Source organism: Typha latifolia, chromosome 1 (genome assembly GCF_019914945.1).
Source record: "Typha latifolia isolate L0001 chromosome 1, TyphaL0001v2, whole genome shotgun sequence".
In the NCBI taxonomy this organism is placed as follows: Eukaryota; Viridiplantae; Streptophyta; class Magnoliopsida; order Poales; family Typhaceae; genus Typha; species Typha latifolia.
Genome location: NC_133086.1, coordinates 5,508,669 through 5,535,491, shown reverse-complemented (window position 1 = coordinate 5,535,491; position 26,823 = coordinate 5,508,669). Strand labels below are relative to the sequence as shown.

Sequence of the window (26,823 nt, the reverse complement as noted above, 5' to 3'; positions counted from 1 at the left end):
ATCTAAAAATTTTGTGGTGAGCTTGAGCACTTCTTGTTTAGTGAAGGTGCTCACCTGGGATCAAGCTCGATGGCTGAACTGAGCAGCAAGCTTATTCGGTACCACAACTACAATTGAATAAAATAATTAGCAAACTCATGAAACATGCTAGTTGACTCTTGAGAACAACTCTGCTCTAAATTGTGCAAGTTGAGGCATTAATGCATAAGAAACATGACATCCACTAGGCCAATATGATCTCCTATCCAATACATTCTTAGTAGAATAGAAGGACCTTCATAACATGCATCTTTTATTAGGATATAAAAAGGGATACTTACATTTTGACTCCTCAATTGTAGGTGATATTTTACTTTCACTCACTCTTCTTTCTTTCCATAAAACTGACCCACCTCTAACTATCTAAAATCATCAGATCTCCTCCTAACTGTGTCAACTGTTAACAAAAGTTAATAAAATGATATTATGCCCCTGGAATGTTTAGGATTTATATCTAAGGTTGTGGTTTGGGAAAAAGACGAAAATAATTAAAGGGTCAGGGATGGTCACGAGATTTATATGTGGGATTGGAAATTAAGAGAAACATGAGAAAAAGGAGGAGAAATAGGATAGTAAGCTGTTGAAGATAAGAGCATTTTGGTCAATAACAACAACAACATTGTCAAACACGTGACATATTTTTTTATAAAAACCACATAGCTCGTTTGGTTGAAGAATAATGTAATTTACGGATAGTGTTATACTTATTTTTTATTCATGATTTAGAGGAGAGTTATTCTAAATTATATTTATTTGTGCTTGTTGTAATACTAGAATAGAGGGTATCATGGATAAAGAGGTACTTGATTACTAAAATATTGATTATAAGGATGATTAAGGTCAAATATTAAAAATACCTTTGATATTTTAAAGGAGTGTAGGTGTTATTTTTATTTAGGGGTACTTGTTGATAAGTCTCCTCTCTCTTATTTCAAACCTCTAAGATGGAATATGAAAACATGGATAAAGGTCTGATAATCATTGATACTCATGACATTGGTGATACTATGAGAATGTTAACTATGATTAATTATAGCAGATTTAGGAATAAATGATCTCTAATATATGGATAGAAAGTAAAAATAAAAATCACTTCAACCCATATGAATTATGAATATAGAAGATAGAAGATAGAAGATAGAAGATAGAAGATAGAAGATAGTGGGTGAAAATGAAAATCATCAACAGTTGAGGGGTGAAGGTGTAAATTAAGCCATATAAAAATCTTGAAGAAAAATAGTAACGCACCCAGCACGTGCGCTCGCAGTTAAAGATAAAATACGACCGCTGTTCGAAACGCACGTCGTTTGTGCACCCCAAAGTCGAGACCCGGAGTCGAACAGCATGTGTGACCGCGGGTTTACGCTTTGAGTCCGCAAACGGGTACAAAATGATCGGTGGATAAACTAATCAAATGTTACGTAACAGCGTACCTTTGCTTCGCTCCCGGTTTCCCCGTCCCCCGTTGTGCGATTTCCAGGCCCAAAAATAACCCAGTAACGATCTGCCACGTATTTGGGCTCCTGCGGTGGATCTTCGTATCTCGCGGTCTGACGGCATCGGATGCCGGCACGTAAGCGGGAGGTCGACTGGTCGAAGCCGGTCATCCGGTCGTCGGCTTCGTTTCGCTTTCCAGAGATCTATTTAAAGCCAGCTCGAGGACGGCGCTTTCGAAACCGAGAGACCGTCAAGCTTCTCCAATTTCGCGTCTTTTTTTGGGGAGTCGTAGTGAGTTTGGAGGTAATTCACTATCTCAGTTTATTGGTTTCTCTCCATTTTTTTGCCCATTGTTGTTATTTTCCCAGCTCTTTTCGGTGGAAGATAGCAGGGCAAAGGGTTCAGTTTTTGGTGTTTTGGTTCTCTTGATCGGTGGATTTTTAGTATGTTCTCGTCATTCTTTTTGTCCTAATTAGGGGGAAGTAGGATCCTTACTGTACTTGCGATGACTTTAGATTGAAATGTTAGGGTTTTGAGAAAATTATACTGCATTATTGTACATTATTTTATATTTCGGGAGCTAAAATTAGCGGCATAGTGTTGATTAGGGTATGATCGGTTCCGTTATAGGGACCAATTGTTCTGCATGTCTTCGTTATCGATTTGTATTTCTTGCCAACCTATATTAACCAAGAACCTTTCTTTGTTTCTTATGCAATTGCTACTGCAAAAAATTTCGTTGTTCCAGAAGGAATACAAACTAGGGGTTCTACCTCAATCCTTGAGGGTTTTTTCTAGGTAGGGCTGGCTCTGGATAGCTATCCAGATTCTAGTCACCATCTGGCCGCCACCTTCTTAGTGGGCCCATTACGGTTCTCTTGACGTGTTATCCAGCCCAGTCTTGTACTTCCACTGGAATCTCCTTTCAAGGCAATGGCCAGATCCCGGCCCCGGTGAGTACTATGTCCGGGATTGGGCAGTCTGGTCTTGCGCCTGCTTCTGTGGACATGAAAAGTGGGGTTCGCAATAGCGTGGCAAACTCATCTGCGCCCAGCATCGGTGCTAGTTCCTTGATCACGGACGCCAACTCTGCATTCTCCTGTGGGCCTCAATTGCAGCGGAGCACCAGCATCAATACAGACTCCTACATGCATCTTCCCACCTCACCATTGTCCTTCTCGTCCAACAACATCTCAGGTTCTTCAGTGATGGATGGTTCCTCCATCCTGCAGCAGAGCTCTCGCCAGGAGCACCACGTGCCAAATAATGGGGCGTCTAGTGTCACGTCTCACCCAACGGTACAGGAGCCTGGTGTTGCGCTGCATGGGCAGAAGAAACCAAGGATCGAAATGAGGCAGGAGGATATTCTGCAGCAGCAGATGATTCAGCAGTTGCTTCAGAGGCAGGACTCTTTGCAGATGCCGGGGCGTCAGAACCCACAGCTAGAGACCATAATGCAACAGCAGCGACTAGCACTCCAGCAACAGAAGCAGCAACACCAAATGTTACAATCCATTCCTCAGATGGAGCGTGCACAGCTTGTTCAACAGCAGCAGCTGAGGCAGCAGCTGATGCCATACAATATTCAGCCAGGTGCTCCTGTTAAACGTGCTTTTGATAGTGGGATATGTGCTCGTCGGCTTATGCAGTACTTGTATCACCAGCGTCATCGGCCACCTGTGAGTTTTATATGCTGATAATAGGGATTAATGAAATATCTAACACTATCTTTTGGTGTGACTAGTTTATCTAATACTTCCATTTGTAGGATAATTCCATCACTTACTGGAGAAAGTTTGTGTCAGAGTATTTTGCACCACAAGCAAGGAAAAGATGGTGCTTATCATCATACAGTAATATAGCCAATCACACCCTTGGTGTTCTCCCACAAACATCTATGGTTAGTTTCTGAACCACAATTATTTATCCGGTTGTATTTCTTATAGTCCACCCATTCTGACTTCTTGCTGTGCTACAACAGTAAATCCTGTGTGGTAATACAACTGAAACTCTTATCTGAACTACTGTCTGTCTGTCTGTCTGTCTGTCTGTCTGTCTGTCTGTCTGTCTGTCTATTTGTCCTACCTACAAGTGAAGTCAAGACACAAAAGTTGAAATTGTGATGTGTTTCGAGAGATGATATACTTCATTTGTCTCCTTTATGGGTTATCTTCGGTATAGTGCTTGAATTGGCAACTCTTAGTTGAGTAATTGTAGGATTATTAACCTGTAGGAATGGATGGGATATACCTTTGGCTTTAAGATTGAAATACTCTAGGCAATAATCGTCTTCTCAGTAATAAAGATAAGAAGAGTAGGTTCCTCCTCTCATATGCTTTGTATTGAGTAATCTTCTAATGAAATTTTCATCTGTTATAGAAACAAATGGTTGTTCAATGGCTTTTGGCTCATGTATGGTTTTGACTTGGGCATCATGCATAAAATAGTATCTTAGACTATCTTGTGCAGGGCCAGGTGTACCAGTTTGCTACAAATGTATAGGTATATTAGGACTGCAATTTTTTGAAAAGTGTGTGCAACCTTTTAAGCCTTCAAGTATTTCTCATGTTCGTAATTCTTCTGCATCTTGTACATGCAAGTAGCATGAGGGGAAAAATACAGAGAAGAATGGTTAAGGGCTGCAGCTTATTTGGTTCGGTGCTTATGTGACTTATTATGCTGCCTTGTTTCCTACCTTCTGAGATTTAGTTTGATTTGGGATATAATTTTGAGCATTATTTTTCTTTCTTTTTGTATAAGACAAACACTAGTACAACTAACTATACATATTATTGGACTAGTTTTTTTCTTTTTTTCATGTGTAATCAATGATGGCTTTGGCATGAACTAGGCCAACTCAAGGGCATGCTTTTATCTGTAGACTTGAATTAGATCTAACTGAGTTTCGTTTTGAAATGGCTAGGACTTCCCTGGCTTAGAGACTAGTACTTTCATGACTATTAATTAATCTTTGAGCATCGTCAATAAGTCAGAGAGGAAGTTCTTAGTCTCTTATTATTGTCATTATGGTGACGATGCCTCATCTTACTGCCTTTTGCTTGATTAACTAAAATTCTATATACAAATAATACCATTTATGGAGAATATAGGTAGAATTATGTTGCAATACTTAGAAGTATATCATCTCTAGAGGTGAGACTCTAAATTTTGATCCTTGAAATAACTATGTTTTTATTGCAGGGTGCATGGCACTGCGACATCTGTGGTTCTAGATCTGGAAAAGGATTTGGTTAGTTGATTCACTGCTATTATTAATTTATTACGACTTGCCTACCGCAAGCATTTGTTCTGATGAAACACTGTTAATTTTGTTATCTTGGTGGTATGAAAATTTGGCATCATATGCATTGTTGCTATGTTTTCTCTATCATGATCTCTAATGCCCATGAATCTTGTTTCTTTTCAGAAACTTCAATATGCATGATTAGAAGTGGAACAGTATTGTATAGATGATATTGTTGGTCCAGAACAAGATAAAGTATCTGTGCAGTAGGTGCATCTTTCCTCCATCCTAAAAATGTGACAATAGGTTATGAGCCTGAACTAGTTACACTGCACTGAACAATATATAATTTGTATGTATCTCAGTGTATCACCATCTTGTGCACATTAAAAATTTCATCGGTTGGTGTTTGATTTTTTTCTGATCGAAAGGGAGTGAGTTGCTATATGCTGGTAGCACTTAATCATTATGATACTTGTACATATTAGCAAGATTGAAAAAAAGATTGAAAAATATGGAAGTTGGCAAGCCTAGTGGATGCACTAGAACATAACCATCTATATTATTCTATGACCTCTGTTTACTCAGCTTGCCATCTTTCCCTGAGCTGACTAGGTCTAAACTTTGACTCTGGTCTGTCTGTCTCCAATCTATTTGGTTTACCCCTATTAGTTAATAAGTTTATTAAAGAACATCAAATTTTCTGTTTTAGCACTTCAGAGTTAAGATTGGATTATATTTTCTTATTATGATATTCTCCTTGATATCTAGGGTAGATATCAATTTTACAGTGTAATAATCTCTTTGCTGAATTTACTTTTTTGCTTTTAGACATTGTGTTCTGCAATTAAATTCTACCAACCCTAGTATACAGAAAATCTTTATCTATATAATATCATCCTTTTTAAAAAAAAACTTTTTCAATGGTCTATGGCTCTGCAATTTATTTTTGATCTGCCCTACTATCACGCTGGATGGTCTTTTTGGATATTTGATACTTCAATAATCTGATAAATGCCTGCTCTAGAAGATCTGTTGAACTGATTTTCTCCTTGTTAATAGCTATGCACTTCATTCTGATATAGTTGTGTACCTGTGATCAATTTTATGTTTATTTTCATCTATTAATTTATTGTATGTTTTGAGTAAGTTTTTAGAAATTTCTAATGTGATCTTTATCTTTGGCTCTTTCTGTTTTGGCTTTATGACAGAGGCTACTTTTGAAATACTCCCTAGGCTTTGTCAAATTAAATTTGACCATGGTGTTATTGATGAACACCTATTCCTCGGCATGCCTCGGGAATGTCGGTCTACATCTGGAGTAATGATGCTCGAGTATGCAAAAGCTGTTCAAGAAAGTGTTTATGAACATCTGCGTGTTGTCCGTGAGGGACAACTGCGAATTATATTCACTCCAGAATTAAAGGTTTAACTTTAATGTAGCTAGTGCTGCATCACCTGGCATTGGGAGTTTCTGCCTACTTTATTTTTGATACTACAGATTTTTTTTTTAACTGTTGTGGTATGTGATTGTTAAGTCTATCAGTTGATGTAACTGAACTTTTAAAATTTTCAGATAATTTCCTGGGAATTCTGTGCACAACGTCATGAAGAGTTCCTACCTCGCAGATTGATAGCACCCCAGGTATCTATTTACTTCTATAGATGTCACTTGTGCATTTCCTGCCTATTATTAGAAAAATGGGGAGAACAAAGTTTCTTTGTTTCTACTTCCATATGCCACATGAAAGTAGCTCCATCTCATAATGAAAGAATGTAGAAAAACTATAATCCATTCATGAAAAGATGAGTCTCCTTTTAGCTCCCTTTGGATTGATAATTGTTCTTCTCTGTCTTCATTATATAATCCAATCGAATCTAGACTTGGAAGCTGCCAACACTATAGCAGCACAATTACATGAAAGCCTATAATACAGGATTGTTTCCACAAAGACAAATTGTCACCAATTCTTAAAATTAAAGCAGTAAATAAACAAACAATAAATTTGTGAAAATAAGAATTTAAGAAAATCTAACATAAACTGAAATGAGATTCAAACATATTGAGAATAATCTAAGGCCATAGGTTCCTCTCTAGAATTACTGGATGTAGTTTACACCATGAATAGTTTAGGATACTATTTCTCCAATATAAATGAAATCTAGAATAACTGGATTCGATTTATAATTGTGACTAGATTAAACTTTTATAATCTAGTGTACCGGGTTTTCCACCTTCATATCACTACTGAAATATTTTACTATACTTCCCAAGTATAGATCAACTAGGTATAATAGCACAAACCGTCTGGATTATAGTATGACCCATCCACTCCCAATCAATCTATGCTAGATATAGTCCAGGAACCGTTGGATACTAGACACGATAATTATATATAATAACATTTCCACACATATTGTATACTGGGTATCTTTCCTCCATCATTACTACCACAAATAAAGAAATACTAATGAATCATATATCTAAACTCCAACTCAATTGACAAAGATAAATAGAGAGATACATCACTTAGCTGAGATTTCCCTAGAACCTTCGACAAAAATTACTCCATACTCTGGTCCAAAGGCAATTGTGAAGGCATTGTTCTTCATTCAGAACTATTACAATACTCTGACTCTCAACACACCAACACACACTAGGCAAAGATTGTTGGGGATTAATTGAGATGGAATGAAGTATCTCTCCCTGGATTGGACTAAAGGCTTCTTTTTATGGACTTCAAAGCGTTGCTTAGCCACCTTTTCATTTTAGCAACTGTGCATTGGAACAACCGTCCATCGCATCTATTGGATGAAATTGGAACCTTCAATTTCTATTTGCTCGAGCACTTATGCCGATTTGCTTGAGTGACTGTAGCACAAGCAATCACGTAATGATCAATGCAACATTCTTTGAAAATCTTTGTTTAAGATCGACTGACATTTTATTCCTCTTTTGCAGCCCTTTTGACTATATTTATTGGAAAACTCTTTTTATCGACAATACACATAGAATATATTAGAAGTACCACTTTGTAATTATAATTAGCGTACGTAATAATATATTTTATGTGTATTGATCATCACATTTATGTGTTGATCACACCCCCATACCTGAGTCATGCTTGTCCTCGAGCATGTAAATAAAGAAACAAGTTTTTAAAATATAGGTTTTCCTTTCAATGATGCATAATATAAAGAATAATTTTTTTCCAATAGAAATTAAGCTAGGGATTGTGCAATTTTTAATTTCATTTGGCTTTCTAGTTTCTACTTGATCCATGTAGCAAACTTTTGACCAATGACTCCCAAACAGATGTCTTAGAGCATTAGATGCAAAGCATCCCTCAGGTTTACTGGTTTCATTTAAATAGGCCACAAAATCAACTAATCACATTAATTTATGTAGTATTTCTTGATGTTTTACTCAAAATCATAATGCTTCCTGAGGCACATGATCCTGGTGACTGCTCAACAAGGCTACAACTAAGCTCTTTCTTTCTTTGTGTAGTTTTTGCCGACATTTTGTGCAAAATCATAATACTTCCCGTGACACACCATCTTGGTGTTTGCATGACAAAACTAAACTTTTTGTTTGGAAAAAACTGCATCACGAATTGGATTACATAATAATATAATATAATTCAGTAACGTTGCTCCCCTCCATACTTGAATATGCTTGATGCCAGCATTTCTCTGCTGGCTAACAAGCTGTTATCTATGTTTCAAGCTGAGCCTCCTCATCCCATTACTGGCTTGCTTAGCTAGTTTGTAGCCCTATTCTTTGAATTTATTGGCATTCAAATAGGTTGTCTTTTAAAATTCATGCTTTTATACAACCTATTGTTTTGTGCATGAAGCATTCTGCCTTCTCTTTGGATTGAAAATTTATTTTTATGTTAATTGCAGCATGAAGTTACCTGATTCACTAGATCTTTGCATGATGCATTTGCAAAAGAGAATTAACTGTACATTTCTTATTTACAGGTGAACCAACTGTTGCAAGTTGCCCAGAAATATCAAGTTGCTGCCAATGAAAGTGGATCTGCTGGCGTATCACAACAAGATTTGCAAGCCAGTTGTAATATGTGAGTGAACTCCTTGATGCCACATTTATGAGCATTATTTTTTTTATGATGGAAGAAATTGTTTTTTATTTCTGTAGTTAAGATGATTCTACCTACAAAACAATTTCATATTATAGTATCTTCTCTGCAAGTTAGAAACCTGATATCTCCTTCCCGCTAAGTTTGACAAACATCTGCTTAGTTCAATTTTTCATATCCATTGCATCATAATTATGCATGGATATTGTCAGTGACAAAGTTGGAACAGGTGGAGAGCAGATCCTTTGTTGTTGACAATTTTGACAGAATCAACACAACTGTATACTCCCTTGGATTATTTATTGCCTTTTCTGCATCTCTCTGCAATGTCCTCATGTGCTCAAGGGTTTCTTAATTCAGAAACTCTACGTGGGGATTCATCATTCACGTAAATTTGGCATCCACAATGTTGATGTACATCACATCATTTTAATTTATATTAGTATTTAGTAGCATAAATTATGGCCATAAATAATTGTGAAAATAGGTAATCATGACCTAGAGATGATGTGGTCATGCAGATACTTTTGATGCTCACATGCCACCAGTCATTGTACTACTATTGTTGCATCTCTACTTCTGTCATGTTATGCATCTTTAGATTTGCATCCATGCATTCATGTTGGTTTGTATTGTTCTATGCATATTTTAATTACTTAATATTGGAGAATGCGTGCGTGTCTACAAATGTGTAGTCATGTCGCATGCTCTCATTTTTACTGATATGTATCATGTGCTTTATTTTTTTGAAATTCTTGTCCATGAGGTTAATTTCTGGGATCAATAATTGGAATGTACTGTTATAAGCTTGTTTATCTTCTTATGCTAGGCTATTTTGATTATCAGGGAAATATCAGGTGGGTGCGATAGTTGTATCCGACGTTGCAATTTCTTTAGATCTTTGTAAGGTTGCAAGCATTAAGTTTAGGTTAAGAGCTGATAATCAAAGACTAGGTGATTGCAAATTTAAAATGTCCTTGACAAAAAAGGTTGAAACCTTTTAATCTTTTATGACGTCGGAAATATACAAAATATTACAAGTATTGCATTATTTTGTTCAGGTTTTGATTATATTTTTCACAAAATGCTCATGGTAATTTCTGGGCTTTTCCCTAGGTTTAATATGTAAGTATTCCTGAAAATATCAGCAGACCACTTATTACCAATTGCTTATCTTATGTTTCTGTTAATTTTTTGTGCATATCCAATAGATTGTATTCGGAGATCATCCTAATACATCTAAAAAGTAAAAACTAAGAATAATTTTCTCCTGTTTTATATTCTGTAAGTGATCACAAGGAGAGCATCTGAACCTACTTTCTTTCTGGTGTAGTAAGTTGCTTTATTTAACCATCTTTTCTTCTCTTTCTCCTTTTTCGTTAAGGTTTGTGACAGCAGGTCGTCAGCTGGCAAAAAATCTGGAGTCACAGTTGTTAAATGACTTTGGGTTTTCTAAACGATATGTACGGTGTTTGCAGGTAGTTAATATGCATTTTTTGTACTTATGTCATCATCTAAGAACAGATGTCATTTTATAAACTCTTCACTGAATTTCTTGACTGTTGGCAGATATCTGAAGTGGTAAATAGCATGAAGGACTTGATTGATATTTGCCGCAAGCAGAAGATTGGACCCATAGGTCTGAAAACTGCTCTTACATGATTTTTCTTTTCCTTTAAAGGCATTACTATCTTTTTGTGTTGGAATTTGCATCATTTCAGATAGCATAAATCAATGACATTGGGTATTTTCTTGAACTTACGCATATCCCTGCAAATAAGTCAGATGGACACACATTTTGTTGTATTTTAGGAAGTACTGAAGTACTTAGAAGGGATCATTAAAATTTCATGTGACTTAGTAAAGAGAATACAAATTCTAGCATTGCTGAAATCCTATAGATTTCACCATAAATAGTATGGGATGCTTCGTTCGATCAATCATCAAATGGAAAAGTTCTGTGGACCTCAAAAGCAGAGTGACCTCTCAACAACAGGCCATTTCCAGCCCTCGTACTTTTCGGTCCATGTCAGGCCCTTTCTGCTTTGAGATATCAGCCTATGCTTGCAACTTCCTCATCTTTAGTGGGCTGTAATCAGCTACTAATTGGATGTTAAACAATTCTGCAGACTCATGAGATTAAATCTTTTGCATTTTAAACCTGTTTTTCTGTAACTCAACACTGCAATATTGGATTAATTTTTGTTGCCGTGATGGCTGGTTCCCAGTACTCATATCCTCTCCTCAATTATACTTGTTGGTTAGATTAGCTCAGTCTTGGACCAATAAGACTGGTGTTCATAGTTCAAGGTCCCAAACCTTGACCTAAGGCCTCAGGACATGCTATTCTCTAACTTGAATTTGCCTTAGTCAGAATTTGAATTCCATCTCTAGAGGTCTCGTATCAGGTCTAGAGTAGATTGTAAGGTTTATTTAACCTTCTCAAGAGCGATATATGCTCTGTAGCCCATTCTGATATGAATGAAAGAGGTTTAGACTTTAGATGATGATGATGGTAAGTGTTGATTTTGCTGTTTATGTTCTGCTTCTGTCCGTTCTTTTTTTGTCCTCCCAAACAAGAATCTTTTTATTGTAGTTCCCCATCGTATACTTTAATTTCCTTATTTCTGCTCCTTGTATTTATTCTTATATCAAGAAATCAAGTTTTAGCAGCCAAAGTATGTCATTTTTTATTACTGCAAATGTAATTACTCTTGCAGAGAGCTTGAGGAACTATTCTGAACAGGCAGCTGCTAAGCTCCAGACACAGAAGATTCAGGAGAAGGAACAACTGATTTCTGCTAACTGCATTCCGACTGATCAGAGCAACCTGAGTAAAATGTTGGGCAATCCTGGCATAAGCTGCCATATGAACAATAACTCACGAAGCACCCGATTCCTTAATAATGCCCCATCGAATGTTGTGGGATTGAGTAATTATCAGAACTTATTAAAGAACTCTATGAGCCCAAGTCATAGCACACTTCAGCAGGAAGTGTCTAGTGTGTTCAATAGTTCTAACCAGGCACAAGCCATGCAATTTCAGACCTCTGTTTCATCAGTTCTGTCAAATGGATTATCAGGCCCAGTACAGCAACAGCCTCCTCCGAATAGTAATTTGCTGCAGCAGAATAATCTGCAGCCCTCAGGGGTAAACCAACAATTGCAGCAACATGTAATTCAGCAACTGCTGCAAGAAGTGATGAATAATGACAAAGGGGCATCAGAACCATCTCCTAGTGCTCCTAACTTGAATTGTAACCTGGCTGGTGGGAACTTATATGGCAGTTGTGTTAGTGGTACAGGAGGCATGCCTGCCAGGATGAACAATGGACCAGTAAGAAATACAACAGTGTTGGGAAATGTTCCCAGCAACATGAGCAACAACCCTACGGGGATGGTTCCGAGCAGGAATAACAGTTTCAAATCTGTTGCCAGCAATCCCATGGTTGGTGGAAGCAGCATTAGCTCAGAAGCAAACTTGCATCAGCACATGGATCTGCCAGAACTTGAGCAAATTGCTCAAGAGTTTTCAGAAAATGGAATTTTTAGTGGTGAGTCAGTTGATATGGAATGTGACTGGAAAGTCTGAAATTATTTATAGAATTGTTTTGACTATTTGGTAAGTTCAAACTCTTGAAGAACAATGTATAGCAGCTTTGGCATAATAGGTCTGAGTGTCTATTATGTGACAGACTTCTTGGGTTTACCTTGGCAATTTTTAGCTGCCAATTTGAGTACTTCTCTAATTACACCAATTGCTAGCAGTATCTCTTTTACTTTTACATTGTAAGTTTGGTCTTATCATTTGAGCTTAACTAATGTCTTTCAAAGATTTTGCTGGAAAGATAGACGGATCAAGTGATAAAACAAGAGTAGGTTCTGCTGTTGAGCTGTGAAATTTGCTGCTAAATTATCCAGGTTTGGTTCTTATTACTAGCTCTGTTATTTTAATATAATTCTCTATAAAATTGAAAAAAGATGATTTCATGTGAGTAACATGCAACTATATTCTCGGGATGACATTTCCTTTCAGAGGGTACCTGAAACATATTTTCTAAGCTACAAGCTCCCTAACCTTAGAATAAGCCACTTTGTTTTTGTCTGCACTTAATACTTTTGTTTGATGGGAAGAACCAAGAACTGAGATTGGTTTATCTTACTTTTCAGAATGATTCAGTTATTCATCAATTTAATGGTTTGTCACATATTTGACATACATTTAATACATAATTATGCACTGCAAGGCCAAAAGGTACTCCCCATGATGCTATTAATATTTTTTAGGGGCTTGTTTTCTTTGATACATTCTTATGCAAATCAGAATCGCAGCCTCCGGTTCCTTGTGTTTAGGGAAATTCTTAACAGTGGTCTTATTTTTCTCTCTTAATTGCTCTGGAAAAAATGTTTGTAGATAATGATATTTACAAATTTCAAGTAACTAATGTCATCTTTGGAAGGAAATATCAGATGCATGAAAAAAAGGGACAGTAGCAGTTTATGAAAATTATTTGGCAAGGGAAGATCAAGTTGATGCTGGGTATTGTGACAAAGTTGGCCTATATATTCATGGGGAGTAAATATGAACTAGGACAACTGAGACCTCTTTACACTTTATTGTTGACGGTAGCATGAGCACTGTGGTAGAATTTCCATCAAATAGTAATTAATTGCATGCTAGGTGATGGTAAAATTGAATAACTTAGAGATGCGAGTTGGAGCACTTTGGGAAAAATACATGTATAAGAGTTGAATATCTTTCTGGTTCACTTACCAATCGAACTTCGCACACACGGATTAAGATGAGCATGTCTTTTGTCTTTTAGATGACTTAAGATAGATGGAATGCAGAACTCCATGAAAAATTATTGTATGAGCAAACTTTATTTGACAAGACACAATGCCGAGAGAAGTAAACAATCTGAGATATTCTTCTGTGGCATTAGTTCCCTAACTGGTATGTGGTATTATAATTATCTTGGTCTTACTTGTCAGGAGAAAGTGTTTATTACTCATATTTTATCAATGTATAGAACCTCAGTGAAAGCATGATGTAAATTGTGAAATGAAAGCATGCGCAAACTTCGATCTATATTTATATTAATCTCTTAAACCAACAAGGGGATTATCACATTATGCTAATGCGTTGTGTTTTGCAGAGTTCTTCCAAATGTGACAGTCATGCTAGAGAATGTCTCCACTAAGAGGAAGCTTCTGCAAGAGTAGGAAACTAGCAAAAGTGCCAATTTGATTTGTTTTACTGACTGTATCTAGTAGAGTTGTTTGATCAAATATTTTGAGTTTATTGCATTTGAAGCTTTTAGGAATGCTGACGAAGTCAATCTAGATTAACACCAGCATCTTTTTTAATGTCTCAATCTTGTTACTTTCAAAGCCACAACTTCGTTTCTTTTACAGAGGTTTCACTTTAGACTGGATTTTGTAAATCAATTTGGATGAGCATCACATGAGCCTTTAAAAAAAAATAGATGTTCCGTCAGAGTAAAGCTTGCTGCCATCCATTTTCTCCCTTCTCAAATATTGTTTAAGAATTTGTGAGTATCCGACCCGACCCCATGGATTAAGTCGAGCCTGAGTCTATTTATTTTTTAATTATTTTATGCTTATGTAAGTTTTTAAGATAAGTATAGTTAAATTATGTAAATCATTAAGATAAGTTTAATTAAGTCATGTAAGTCTTTAAGATAAGTCTTAATTTGATTCTCATAAATTTTTAGGACTAATCGAGTAGAATTCATTGTATTCAACCTTTATATATAAAGGGGCTAGGCTTTTTTGTTTATTCATTCAAGTATCTAAATTTTAAAAATTGCTTGAGTTTAACTATTTTCTTATTATCGTTTTTATCGTAGTCGTTAGATCGTTTTTATTTTTATAAAAATAGATTATAATTGTAGGATCTTTCCAAGCACTCAAACTCTAGCCACTATTTTTTTTTTAGAGTCACCCCATTATATGGCTATTCACCGTCACCCTTAGTCGTCCGTCACCCTCTGATGATCGCGAAATTTTGGATATTTATTGTTCTGCTCTATTTTAATCTCTCTTTATTATTTTATTTATATCTTTTTAGTCACGATTTAGGTGAAATCAGAGTTATTAGAATCTTAACTCATGGGGTTACTATTATCTAAATTTTAATAATTTTTTTAAGTTTAGATCGATCAAGATCTTATTCCTAACAGAATTTATTCTATGCTAAAGGGAGGTCTACCAAGATGTGTAAAATGCGGCAGTATCAAGTAATTGCCCATTAACAGCCTAGGATTTTGAGGTTGGTTCTTAGACATGTTATCATTGAACGATATTCTGTATAAATTGATAGAACTCTCTTGCATAGCTACCTCGAAAGGCTATTCATTGAACAAATCTTTCGAAAGATTAAACTCTTTATACTTACTCGGAACTACCTTATGGATACGGGTGGATAGGGCTTTTGTAATTTAATTATATTTAAATTTTTTAATTTAGAATATAAAATTAAGTGCATATATTTTTTTATAGTCAATATATATATTATAATAGAGTAAATGCAATTTATATATTCGGTGTATGTTAAATTTATTATTATAAATTAAAAAACTAAAGATAATTAAATTGCAAAACCTCCTGGACTGATCTTAGGTTTCCTTAATTTTATCGCAAGTCTCTCAAAACATATGCGATGTTCATCTTTAAGCACCTAAGTAGGTTCACCTTTCATCAGAACTGTCTCAAATTTGTCCTCTTTTTTTTTTTCTCAACTTGAAAAGCTTATTTCTTTGTTCATTTGTGTATGCTTTTCCAACTAAAACAGGACCTTCCTAAAAGAACACTAATAAATAATTAATGCTCATACCTAATTGAAACAATAATCTTTCTCTTTTGTTGAGAAAAGACCAAACAAAAGGCAAAAAAATAAATTTAAAAAAGAAAAAGAAAAAGAAAAGAATCCTCCTCCTAACCTAACTCTTCATCTCAATTTCCTCTCTGTGCTTTCCTTTTTAGTCCAATAACCTCTTGCTTCACACCATATCCATGCTCTCATTGAAGATAGCATCTACCAAGTGATACATCTACTTGAAAATTAACAACCATCATATTTAGTTGCCAGAGTGCAACTCTTCAGGTGTTTGGTGATTCACCAACATTGAACTGGCCGCTTCTTTCACCTCAAAGTACACATTCAAGAGTGCAGTTCATCCATGCAATCCTCACCAGCCACCCCCACTCCCCCACCTCCCCTATATATGATGAACATGATTCTCATCTGGTGATCCAGAAAACAAGTGAACATATCAGAATTTTTATTTACTCAGCTATGGCAGCAACCAAGTCCATCACCTCTCTTCCTTCAATGCCAGTCTTCTCGCGGACCGCCTTCGCTCTGGCCCTCCTGCTCATGACCCTCGCTGTGCATTCTCAGGTGGCTCTCTCGCAGAATTGCTCGGTCGAACTCTCGGGCCTCGTAAACTGTGCACCGTACGTCGTACCGGGTGCCTCTAATGGGGCACCTAGCCCGCAATGCTGCTCGGCTTTGGGAGCCATCGACCACAGCTGTGCATGCAGCACACTCGAGATCATCAGCAGGTTGCCTTCCAGATGCAACATTCCATCTGTTAATTGCTGTAAGCTTGCTATCTCTTTAACTATTGAGATGTGATAATTTGCATGCAGTGAGGGTATGTCTAACATATTTGTCACTTGATCAAACACTTTGTGAACAGCTTAGTGAGTGCGGCAAGGAGTGTCAAATAAAAGAAGGCTGTCTGTCGAGCTTCAACTGCAATTATCTTTGCTCTTTGCTGTCTTCCTTCTTCTATGCTTACCATGAGCTGAGCTCAATGGATGATAGATGTTGGTGAAACTTGATCGGTGTCAATAAAACTCGAGTTCTTGCATTGCTTGGCTTGCTCTAGCTTTTGAATTCCTTTTGAGCAGCTCTCAATCTCAATAATTTATAATGTTTAGTAGCGATAAATAAAATAATCTATAGTTAAATTATTCAGTGCTCTGAAAAGGATAGACTACCGTTCTAATATCACCTCCAAGTTCCACCCCAAATTTTCCCCAGAATGATACCTATGCCTGTGTTAATGCCATGGTAGCAGACCATGGATGGCACACTGCATTTGTTAATGCGTAGCACACCACTCTCATTAATGGCACATTACACATAGAAAGGGCATATTATTCTTACACATAAAAGGAGGACATTGGTCCTAAGCCAACACACCACATAAAATAAGCACACTATGAAAGCTAAAAATAAGGCTTGTTCGCAAGCAACAAGAATTTTGGTCCATATTTTTTTTAGTGTAGTTGTAAAGTAAAATTATCTTATAGAATAGGAGATCAAAATATTCCTCAAAAGAAAACAATACAAAAAGGAGATGAGATTATAGATCTGCCACTGCTAATACATTTGCAGAGGTTTAAGAGCCGCTGCTTGTACAATCGTTCGTTCTTATAACTTATAAATTTGAAATTGATGATTCAGAGTTCAGACCTGCTCATATACAATTGAGATGAATGATCTTCAAGTTATAGGATCATAGTCACAGTACAAGTTAGCATGCCATTATGCCAAGAAGACCCAATTAGGATAACGATACATTAAGGAAATGTCCAATTAGTCAAGCTTTCTCCTTTCTGCTAGGATAACATGGGTTTGCAGAACTTTAGGGTTTCACGGTCGGGAATAATAACCATATGTATTCTTGCTTGCCCAATTCCACTGGTCTCTGCACATCTCTTCTATGCCATACTTTGCTCTGCAATCAGATTTCATGCTCGCACTTAGTAGTACTCAAACAAATGTTCTTTAATGATTATAATCAATGGTAAGAAAGATTTGATCGAAATGATATATGGCAAGGAAAGCACTAGCCGAAGAGAAGAAAAAAAATTTGCTGCTGTTGCTTCTGGATTGAAGAAATATGTGGCCGTGCTACTGCTACTGCTGCTGAACACAGCGCTGCTGCTGCTGCTGAACGAAGAAGATGGTGAGGAGGCCGAAAAACACGCTGTGCTGCTGCTGCTGCTGAAAACAGTGGCAGCTGCAGCTGCTGTGGCTGATTGCTGCTGCTGCGTCTGCAGCTGTGGTGGAGGCTGCGGCAGTGGCTACTACAGCAGCAGACGAACTCGAGGAGTGAGGGGGGCAGCTCTCGAGATCGAAAATGGTGAAAGAAAGAAGAAGAAGACACAATCGAAGAGGGAGATGGAGAGGGACTGTTGGAGAATGAGAGATCCAACATGTCTCTAGAGATCGAGATTGCTCTAATACCATGTAACGTTATTAGGCTTGACCCTAGATTGGGTTGAAGGAGAGGAGAGAAGGAGAAGAGAAGAGTTTTGTATTTGCATATCATGAAAGAGAGAGCAAAGCTCTATTTATACAAGGTCATGATAAAATAAGATAAATGAATAATATATATATCTAATAACTCTAATAGATGTCAATTTTTTGTCCAGTGTGCTTGATATATGTTTCGATTGTGAATATTGTGTAAGCAAGAAACTCAGATATAATATACCATTCTCGGCCCCAAAATGAAATGCTTTGTTGTCGGTATACACACCCCTACGGTGCAGTGGTGAAAGCAACATAAAGGATTGTGACAACACTTATAACAGAATAATGTAAATAATCTAGTAGTGTGAATCATACCTCCAACCTAGCTCCTTTTTTGCTTTTTCGGTGGAAGCATACACAGCTGTAGCATCACCAGGTCTTCTAGGGCATAATTTAACGGGAATTTTCTGAAAGAGACAACCATGACAATAGAAAAGGTCAATGGTATCATGAAATTCTAGAATCACAAAAGTGCTGATATGTAGCAGACCTTGCCAGATGCCTTCTCAAATGCTGCAACCATCTCAAGCACAGATGTACCACATCCAGTCCCCAAGTTGTAGGCAACGCAACCTGAAAATGACAGATTAAAGTTACAATAAATAGGTCTGCTGAAAAACACAGAGAGAGAGAGAGAGAGAGAGAGAGAGAGAGAGAGAGAGAGAGAGACCAATATCTTCTGGAGCAAAAAGCTTTTTAAGGGCTGCTATATGGCCATCAGCTAAGTCCATGACATGAATGTAGTCTCGAATCTGCTTGGATAGAGGAAGTAAAGGTAAATTTTATACTCCTTTTCTACTTAACATAGAAAAGGCAAATGGCATGGAAGTTATTCCTAATGACAGTTCCTGTATATCAAATATCCACATACAAAAAAAAGTGGCACAAAAATATTCAATAAAAAAGTATCAGGAGCATATTATTACCCAAACATAATGATATAATTCCTCCATCATAGGGATAAAAGAGAAAAATAACAGATAAATCAAGAAATGTTGAAGTATTCTTGAAGTTCATGAAATACCAATATATAGTCACAATTAGTTAAAAAAACTAATTGGCTAAAGATGAAACATGCTATTTGCTAAAGATGAAGCATAACACAAATGCTTGTGTCTTTGTGATTTTGCCTTTTTATTTTGGGTGCAATCTTGTTGCTCTCACTCTTTTATCTGCTTTAATAAGTACGTAAATATGAAGAAAAATGAGTCTTATGCTTTTGCTATTTCTTTGCATCCTTCTTTTTCTCTCCATCTCCTTCCTCTTCCATTCTCAGTGTTTTTTTTTATGATATTCAAACAGGCCGGTACATAATACAAATAGAACCTATGTAAGAATTGCGGAGAATCTTAGAACTTAAAGAACCCAAAACATAGGTAGGTACATGAATAAGTACAAAGATTGCAACATTTAAGATATTGATACAGATGACCAGTGCCAAGAAGAGATATAAAAGAGACTTTTGTGTCCATTTTAAATTGGAAATAGCATCAATTTAGAATAAAGATGTCCAAGATGGTTTGGACATTTTCGATGGAGAAACATAGACAAATTAAGATGGCTGGACATGTCTAACGGAAAAGACATAGTAGACTAGTAAGGAAAATAATTTACTTGGCATTAACAATAGAAAATTATATTATTCTATACATTGATCGAAGAAGGCTATGAAGTATGAAGAAAAAGTTGGTGTTGACTCATGTAATGTTCATAAAAGATTGTTGTGTTACAGATTGTGCTGGAACTTTTCTTTTCTGGGACATAGCTATTCCTATCATATCACCCTTTACTGGCCATCAATCAGATAAGAAAAGGACATGACGGGGTAAGTAATTTGATGTTTCCTTAATGGTACAGAGTGTACTGAAGTGTTGGATAAGTGATTCCCAAATTATGACTTCTGATAGATATTTATATTGACTGTAATGGCTTTTATATATAGATAAGTGAAGGAAATAGATGGGCCACAGTACAATGATAAAGACCAGAAGCACCAGGACAAATATTTAAGATCATGTTCAGCAAAGATAATGTGGAATTGACTACAGAATTATTGAGAGGAAATCATATCAATCGTTAGAAATTAAACATTCCTTGACAAGTGACAAGTATAACTAGAAGTGATTGAATATTGCGTACCGCACTACCATCCTTTGTTGGGTAATCGTAACCATAGACATTCAATTCAGGCAGCCTACCAACAGCAACTTGCTGGATATAAGGCATTAAATTATTTGGGATGCCCTTGGGATCTTCACCAATTTGACCACTCTCATGAGCTCCAACAGGGTTGAAGTATCTTAATAGTATAATTCTCCATTCTGGATCAGCCTTTTGGATATCACGAGAAATCTCTTCAAGAAAGAGCTAAAAAACCAAAATTTATACTTGACTTATAAGTTGAAAAAAAAACAATCAATAATGTGATGCCCTGAATAAATTAAAGGACCTTTAAAGTGATTACACAGGGATAAACTGATAATTTACCAAGTCAGAGTTTAGCATACCTTTGTCCTACCATATGGATTCATTGCTCTTAGCTCAGAGTCCTCAACACACGGAATTTTATCAGGTTGACCATAAACAGTAGAAGATGATGAAAAGACCATCTAATTTGCACATGAAATATGGCATAAGTCAATAAATTATAAGAGACTATTTACACTTCCAAAGCAAAGCTGCATTTAAAGGTTACGTTGAAGCCATGCTAGCTAGCAAGGAGAGACTTAAGTTAATGAAAGAACACCTTTTTACAACCATGTTTTGCCATAAATTCATAGAGATTTATTGTGCCAATCAAATTGTTGTTATAATAGAGAGTAGGTTTCGCAACACTCTCCCCAACAGCCTTCAGTCCAGCAAAATGGATCACAGCATCATATCTAACCATAAGAAAATATATTCTACAGGTTAGCAAACTGAAATGCAAGACAAATTGTGGCTAAGAAGTTACTTAAGTAAAGCCAGCGCAGACATGTCAGCAGCAGAAGTTAGTGGAACTAAAGTACGGAGTAATCATTTAGAAATTTAAATATTATATAAGTAAGAGATTCACCATATACAATAGTGTGACAACGCAGAGTGGAATGTAACATGTGAGCTAGGAAGAGTTTTGGCATGACTGATAAAAGATTTTATCCAATTTGCCTGTTTAATAGATCATGCAGCACATCTTGGATGGAGTATAAATAGAAGTTTTTTTTTTACTACAGCAATAATAAATTAAGACAAGTTTGTTAGTTACTATATTGCGAATAATAATCTATAAAATGCTTGATACTACTGGATAGTCAGTTATTCATCACTATTCAATTATGATAGCATACATCTAAGCTGGATTTTGACTCCTTATTGATACATATTTCAAAACTTGCGATTTGAGTGAAATTTGCTTCTAACCATCCATACTAAGCTGTAGACTTTTGCTTGAAGTAGAATTTTCTATGACAGACCATTTACGATTATTTGGTGGAACAACATATATACATACCAGTAATGAAACCTGACATATAATATTCTCCCAACAGTCCTCAAACTTAATTGTATGCCAAAGTCATTCTATAACATACCGAAGTTAAATATTAGATCAAATAGCTACCAAAATAACGAAAATCGCGTAAGCAAATCGAAGAATAGAAGACAAGATCCCACCTTTTTGCCGAAAACACCTTCTCCAGATCCTCCTTGCTCCTCAAATCTCCCTACAACACAAGAATGCACATCAATCTCAAAAATCTAGAAAGAGAGAGAGAGAGAAACAGGGGAGTTGGAGAGAGTCTAGGGTTTACGAGAAAGAAGTGGAGGTTTCTGGAGAGGGTGGGACCGGCGAGTAGGCGGACACGCTCGAGTGCCTCGGAGACGGAGTTGTCGAGGTTGTCGATGACCGACACGTCGAATCCCCCATTGAGCAGCTGGAGTACGGTGTGGGTCCCGATGAAACCGGCGCCGCCGGTGACCAGTACGGTCTTCGGCGGCGGCTGGGGGTGGTCGTGGTCGGGGACGGAAGGCGGCATTGGTGTTTGCTGTCGTAGAGAAGAACAAGAGAGGAACAGAGGACTTAGATATTATCAATTGGGAGGGGAGGGAGGGAGCGAGCGAGCGAGTTCGAGATTTATAGTATCGGAAAGAGGAGGAGGAGGAGGAGGGTTATCGAGCAGCGTGAGTGGATAAAGATGGGACGCCGAAGAATACGCTTGCAGGCGGTGGAAGTCCGGCAGTCCAACTATTATAAGCGACAAGCTGTTAGAAAGAGAGTTTCTTTTCCGTTGGTCACTTGGTCTCGGCATGGATTTGGTTGTTGCAACTTATTATTATTTAATTAAAATTTATTTTCATGGGATAACACTATTGTTATTTTTCAAACTCACTGAAAAAAAATACACGAGTTCCTTTTTTTTCTTCTCAATAGTTTTGGATTTAGCATTCTTTTAATTTTATTTTTGAACCTATATAAGTAAGAATAATTAAATCAACTATCTTTAAAAAACGACAAGAGCACAAAACTGTTGACTTTAACTATTGATTTATTTTCATCGTTAAGTGATTCAAATATTTAAAAACTCATATTTTCATCTACCAAGCTACAGTTATAAACCATATTTGCCAACCAATCTATCTCGCTAGATGACACTATATTAGCTTGTCATATTTTCTTTTTAAAATATTAACAGCGAATATATGATAAGTAATCGCACTCAACTAAAGCCCACACTTTGCCAGGTAGATGTGGGCCGATCTTGGGCCTTTCCTCCGACTGGGCTGGGCTGCATGTGTCATTCTGGGCCCATCTCTAGCGGACTCTGCGAAACTTTTAGAAGACATCAAGGAAAAGCACTCGATTCCGTTCATGAGCTTACGAGGACAATGATTAAAAAGGCTAGTAGTAAAAGATAAAGTAAAAGCAAAAGAAAAGGATGGCCAGGACCCTCAAAGAAACTTCTTTACATCACTACTGCCGGAGCAAATCTTCTGTCACATGTACAAACACTGAAGTGACCATTATTACCTCTTCATTCTGGATAAAAAAAAAGTATGCTGTCATAGGTCTCAAATTGGGCAGAGTAGATGGAACTTGTTAGAACTAGCATTTGTACATGAGCAACAGATCAAGATCTAGGATGATTAAGATTTCGATCTCTCCCTTCACACTTTCATCATGACAAGAACAATGAACATAGAGGGACAAGTTACAGATCAACTAGTAAGGTGATTCACTATTATCTGAAACGCATGAATTATCATGTTTCAGGGCAGAAACCACAACACATACACATGTACTACATTTTATTATCACAAGACATAGTCTCTAATGTCCACACTAATCAATTAATGAGGGCAATGGCACCTGTACTTGCTTTACTGAGTTGCAAATATCATAGTAGTGTTTCTCCTTCTGTAAGGAGCAAAGTTGCCACTTCATCGGAACGTCTCTCCGCAGTTTTTTCCCCTTGGGAGTGATGCAAATCAATGTTTGATGCTAAATCCTCCACAGCAACCTTTACGACATCTTTGCGAACACCTATATCAGTGATGTATCTGCCTGCACAGTACATCCCGGCGGTCACAGTGGCCATCCCCACTGGACCAGCCACCAAAAGCTTGAAGGGAGTAGACAAAAGAGCTGCTAATGGAACACCTATAACCGATGATGCTTGCCCGCTTCTCCCGATGCCTGCTTCCTCGAGGGAGAGAAGACCTGTCTTGCAGTAGAGGGCAAAGTCCTCGCAGTTGTTCTCAAACACATCATAATTCCCAAATCCATTCTGCAGCAGGTACATTGCTCTGTTAATCACTGTCTCCGGCGGGTCAGCCACTGCGGTGGTGCATGTTCCACCTCTGACTTTTGCAAGGAAAACAGATGGTGACACTCCGTATTCAAAGTAGTAGAGCGAGCCATTGCCAAGAAAACAATCCAAGCAAGAGAGGATGACTCCACTATTGGGTAGTTGGAATCCACAGTCCGGGAAGGTTGGGCAGCTTGATGGAACCTCTGAGCTGAAGTTGGAATTGGATGAATTAGCACCGGATGAAGCATCCTTCTTCCGCGTGAAATGAACAACTTTGTTTCCTCCCACATAGATACCTACTTATGCATTTGAGAGTTAAAGAAAATTAAAAACCAAAACAAAAAGGGGGTGATAGCCATGACTTTTAAAGCTATAAGTTCTACAAGGATTGGATCAAATCGGATCATGAAAAATAATACAGAGATTGCTCTATGGAAGTAAAATTGCATGTTAGTTCATAATCTAATGCCTGAACAGTTATATTTGGCATTCAGTGAAGCTCCTTGTGAAGCCAGGATATTTAATTTCTTATGCAAGTCAGTGTAACGACTCAGTAACAAATGTTAACATGAGAACAAATAGTACCTTTAGTATGAAGCTATAGATAATACTATAATAGATCATGTGTTTTCATATAAGGTAAAATTATGCAATGATAACTAAATTATGTAACAGCAATCAAAAAATCACAAGCCTAATGAAGGGACGATCATCACTATTTGACACTGCAAAGATTTTTCAAGTGATGAGAGGTAACACTCAAGACAGTTTTTACATAGCCTTATATAGAACAAATCTTTGCACATTAAAAATGAAAAGTATTTGGTGAACCTCAACTCAGTAGTACAAATAGTCTATTGCTTGATGGATCTCAATGTATACCAAGATATATCTTTCACATGGTCATAGCAAAGAGAATCTCCAGAAATGTGAAATTGTACATATAGCAGCTTTCCATGGCACGTCACATGTGAAAAGATACCATTGTTTACCCCTTAGAAACGGCCCTCAAAAAAAAAATGAAGCAAAACTGCAACAGAAGTAAAAGATTGCTTAGAGTAAACAACTACCTTTGCATCCATCTGCTATGCAGAAAGAATAATCACAAACTAGAAGGACCCCCTCTTACACCTCTTCTAAGATGTCATCAAGAATATGAGAATAAGTAGAACCACATCAGAAGAAAAAGATTATTTACATTAAAGAACCACCTTTTCATACATGTGCTGTCCACCAAGAATGGATAATTACAACCCTAGAAGGGACCCAACGAAAAGCCGAAAAAGAAAAATGATATGATAAGCATAAAGAAATGAACAGTGGATCAAAGGATTATAATCATTGTGGATAAATGAGATCAGATATGGAGTAGAAAAAAGAACTACAGTCCTTGAAATGAAACATCAAGTACATTGCTATTATGTCTCTAACTAGAAATCCTTTATCTGCTACGTGAAGGCAAGAGCAGATACATCTGCAAACGAGCAAGCAAACACTTGCTTCCACAGGTCAATGAATTCCCCAATTGTGAAGTTTCAATAATAACATAAAATGAAATACTAAATCACTTTGCCTCCCAGGAGATATACACTCTTATCATCAGCTAAAATAAATTAATACGTAAAATAATCACCGTAATTCTACTTATATTGGATTGAATGCAAGGAAAAAAATTTCCCAGTAGAAAGAAGAACAGCTTTTCAGGCATCTCAATTGTGAAATTTGTAGTCCAGCACCCAATTCCCAGAGAAGAACCAATTTAGGACAAATTTCACGATTCAATAACATGTTCGAACTCCAAAATGACTACAAGAAACCAGAAACTAAAAATTTTCTACAGAAAATACAGATGCCTCGTAAAAAGTTCGGATCTTTGGCGTAATAAAACCACAATCTATCTCCAAGTCAAAAACCATTGCAGACCCAATTCACAATTCATCAAGAAAAAGCTCCAAAGCACACCAAACATCAACCAATCTTACATTACAGACGAGGAATTGGAGAAAAAAAATGTAAGAAGAGATCAAGGACCATACCATGGTGGGAGTAAGTGTAGACTGCCCTCCACGTGTAGATGTGGTCTCCTGCCCTTATCTCCGATCTCTCGACCCGATGTGAGAGAAGACCCATCTCTCTCTCTCTCCCCCACTATCCTCTCTTCCTCGTTATTTCTCGCTCTCCACCAAGTTTTGACTCGCAGTAGAGTTATAGTCGTTGTCGGGTTTGTTCTACGGGGTGGGAACGTCGCTCTCTGTACGACAAATCACCAGCCGTTGGACCTTAATCAGACTTTAGGGTGGAAAAGAGGAGTGATTAAGACTAATTATGCTTACCATGGCCCATGATGCTATAAAATAAAGTTTTCTTTTGAGGGGCTTTTACAAAATTGCCATTGAAAGCTTGTCAAATGTAATAATTATCATTATATTCTTCAAAATATCATAATTGCCATTGAATGCATTGGATTCTTTTACAATTATCGTTATGTTGGATAAACTTGGATATAATTAACAGTAGAACTTAACCGAGGTAGTGAAAAAAAATTGGTTTACCTATATAGATTATTTTAAATGGTTTCTTATTATATGCATACTATGTTATTTTCCCTTCAAATTAGTTATTTGAATCTTACTATCAAAAAAAAAAAATTAAGACATATCTATGCAAAAAGCAAGGCTCCAATTTAAATATATATTTATAATTTTTTTTTCTCAATAGATTATTAGTATGTAAGTTAAATGGTTAATCATCTCTAAAGACATAAATATTAGTTCTCTTTAAGATATAGATTGAACAATTAGGTTAATCATTTAAAAAAATTAAAAAATAGATCATAATAAGTTCAAATAACTACTG

At 36.8% G+C, this 26,823-nt stretch overlaps 4 protein-coding genes across 6 annotated transcripts; 2 read left to right on the top strand and 2 right to left on the bottom strand.

The window, feature by feature from the left end:
* Positions 1 to 1,556: 1,556 nt before the first annotated feature.
* LOC140788564 (probable transcriptional regulator SLK2) lies at positions 1,557 to 14,196 on the top strand. 3 transcript variants are annotated; one of them, XM_073137848.1, is made up of 12 exons: positions 1,557 to 1,779; positions 2,225 to 3,155; positions 3,245 to 3,376; positions 4,678 to 4,726; positions 5,932 to 6,146; positions 6,297 to 6,365; positions 8,708 to 8,808; positions 10,211 to 10,304; positions 10,396 to 10,465; positions 11,547 to 12,380; positions 12,661 to 12,747; positions 13,986 to 14,196. In XM_073137848.1, exons 2-11 carry the CDS (start codon positions 2,439 to 2,441, stop codon positions 12,723 to 12,725), a joined length of 2,346 nt encoding a protein of 781 aa, XP_072993949.1. In that variant the 5' UTR covers positions 1,557 to 1,779; positions 2,225 to 2,438; the 3' UTR covers positions 12,726 to 12,747; positions 13,986 to 14,196. The 3 variants fall into 3 exon arrangements, with proteins under 3 accessions (XP_072993949.1, XP_072993965.1, XP_072993958.1); XM_073137857.1 differs by having other exon boundaries at positions 1,585 to 1,779; positions 2,275 to 3,155; XM_073137864.1 differs by lacking the exons at positions 12,661 to 12,747; positions 13,986 to 14,196 and having other exon boundaries at positions 11,547 to 12,584.
* Positions 14,197 to 16,090: 1,894 nt separating this feature from the next.
* On the top strand, positions 16,091 to 16,698 carry LOC140802756 (protein M7-like). The gene is made up of 2 exons (XM_073158351.1): positions 16,091 to 16,454; positions 16,554 to 16,698. The coding sequence occupies exons 1-2, from the start codon at positions 16,148 to 16,150 to the stop codon at positions 16,556 to 16,558; spliced, it is 312 nt and encodes a 103-aa protein (XP_073014452.1). The 5' UTR covers positions 16,091 to 16,147; the 3' UTR covers positions 16,559 to 16,698.
* Positions 16,699 to 17,207: 509 nt separating this feature from the next.
* On the bottom strand, positions 17,208 to 22,467 carry LOC140791234 (bifunctional UDP-glucose 4-epimerase and UDP-xylose 4-epimerase 1-like). The gene is made up of 9 exons (XM_073141676.1): positions 21,970 to 22,467; positions 21,833 to 21,882; positions 20,928 to 21,063; positions 20,689 to 20,790; positions 20,321 to 20,548; positions 18,852 to 18,933; positions 18,672 to 18,754; positions 18,497 to 18,588; positions 17,208 to 17,600 (listed from the first exon to the last, which is right to left on the bottom strand). Exons 1-9 carry the CDS (start codon positions 22,192 to 22,194, stop codon positions 17,516 to 17,518), a joined length of 1,083 nt encoding a protein of 360 aa, XP_072997777.1. The 5' UTR covers positions 22,195 to 22,467; the 3' UTR covers positions 17,208 to 17,515.
* A 900-nt stretch (positions 22,468 to 23,367) lies between these two features.
* LOC140791240 (protein LEAD-SENSITIVE 1) lies at positions 23,368 to 26,163 on the bottom strand. Its single transcript, XM_073141690.1, has 2 exons — positions 26,004 to 26,163; positions 23,368 to 24,263 (listed from the first exon to the last, which is right to left on the bottom strand). The coding sequence occupies exons 1-2, from the start codon at positions 26,095 to 26,097 to the stop codon at positions 23,554 to 23,556; spliced, it is 804 nt and encodes a 267-aa protein (XP_072997791.1). The 5' UTR covers positions 26,098 to 26,163; the 3' UTR covers positions 23,368 to 23,553.
* Between the last annotated feature and the right edge of the window lie 660 nt (positions 26,164 to 26,823).

Excerpts from the sequence above, each read along its gene's own strand:
- LOC140802756 (XM_073158351.1), top strand. The coding sequence starts at position 16,148 with ATGGCAGCAACCAAGTCCATCACCTCTCTTCCTTCAATGCCAGTCTTC.
- LOC140791240 (XM_073141690.1), bottom strand. The coding sequence starts at position 26,097 with ATGGGTCTTCTCTCACATCGGGTCGAGAGATCGGAGATAAGGGCAGGA. Across the intron at positions 24,264-26,003 it reads CTACACTTACTCCCACCATG|GTATCTATGTGGGAGGAAAC; the intron begins GTATGGTCCTTG and ends ATGCATAAGTAG.
- LOC140788564 (XM_073137848.1), top strand. The coding sequence starts at position 2,439 with ATGTCCGGGATTGGGCAGTCTGGTCTTGCGCCTGCTTCTGTGGACATG. Across the intron at positions 10,466-11,546 it reads GCAGAAGATTGGACCCATAG|AGAGCTTGAGGAACTATTCT; the intron begins GTCTGAAAACTG and ends TTACTCTTGCAG. Across the intron at positions 12,381-12,660 it reads AGAAAATGGAATTTTTAGTG|ATTTTGCTGGAAAGATAGAC; the intron begins GTGAGTCAGTTG and ends TGTCTTTCAAAG.
- LOC140791234 (XM_073141676.1), bottom strand. The coding sequence starts at position 22,194 with ATGCCGCCTTCCGTCCCCGACCACGACCACCCCCAGCCGCCGCCGAAG. Across the intron at positions 20,791-20,927 it reads CAAAACATGGTTGTAAAAAG|ATGGTCTTTTCATCATCTTC; the intron begins GTGTTCTTTCAT and ends TGTGCAAATTAG. Across the intron at positions 18,934-20,320 it reads CAACAAAGGATGGTAGTGCG|ATTCGAGACTACATTCATGT; the intron begins GTACGCAATATT and ends CTATCCAAGCAG.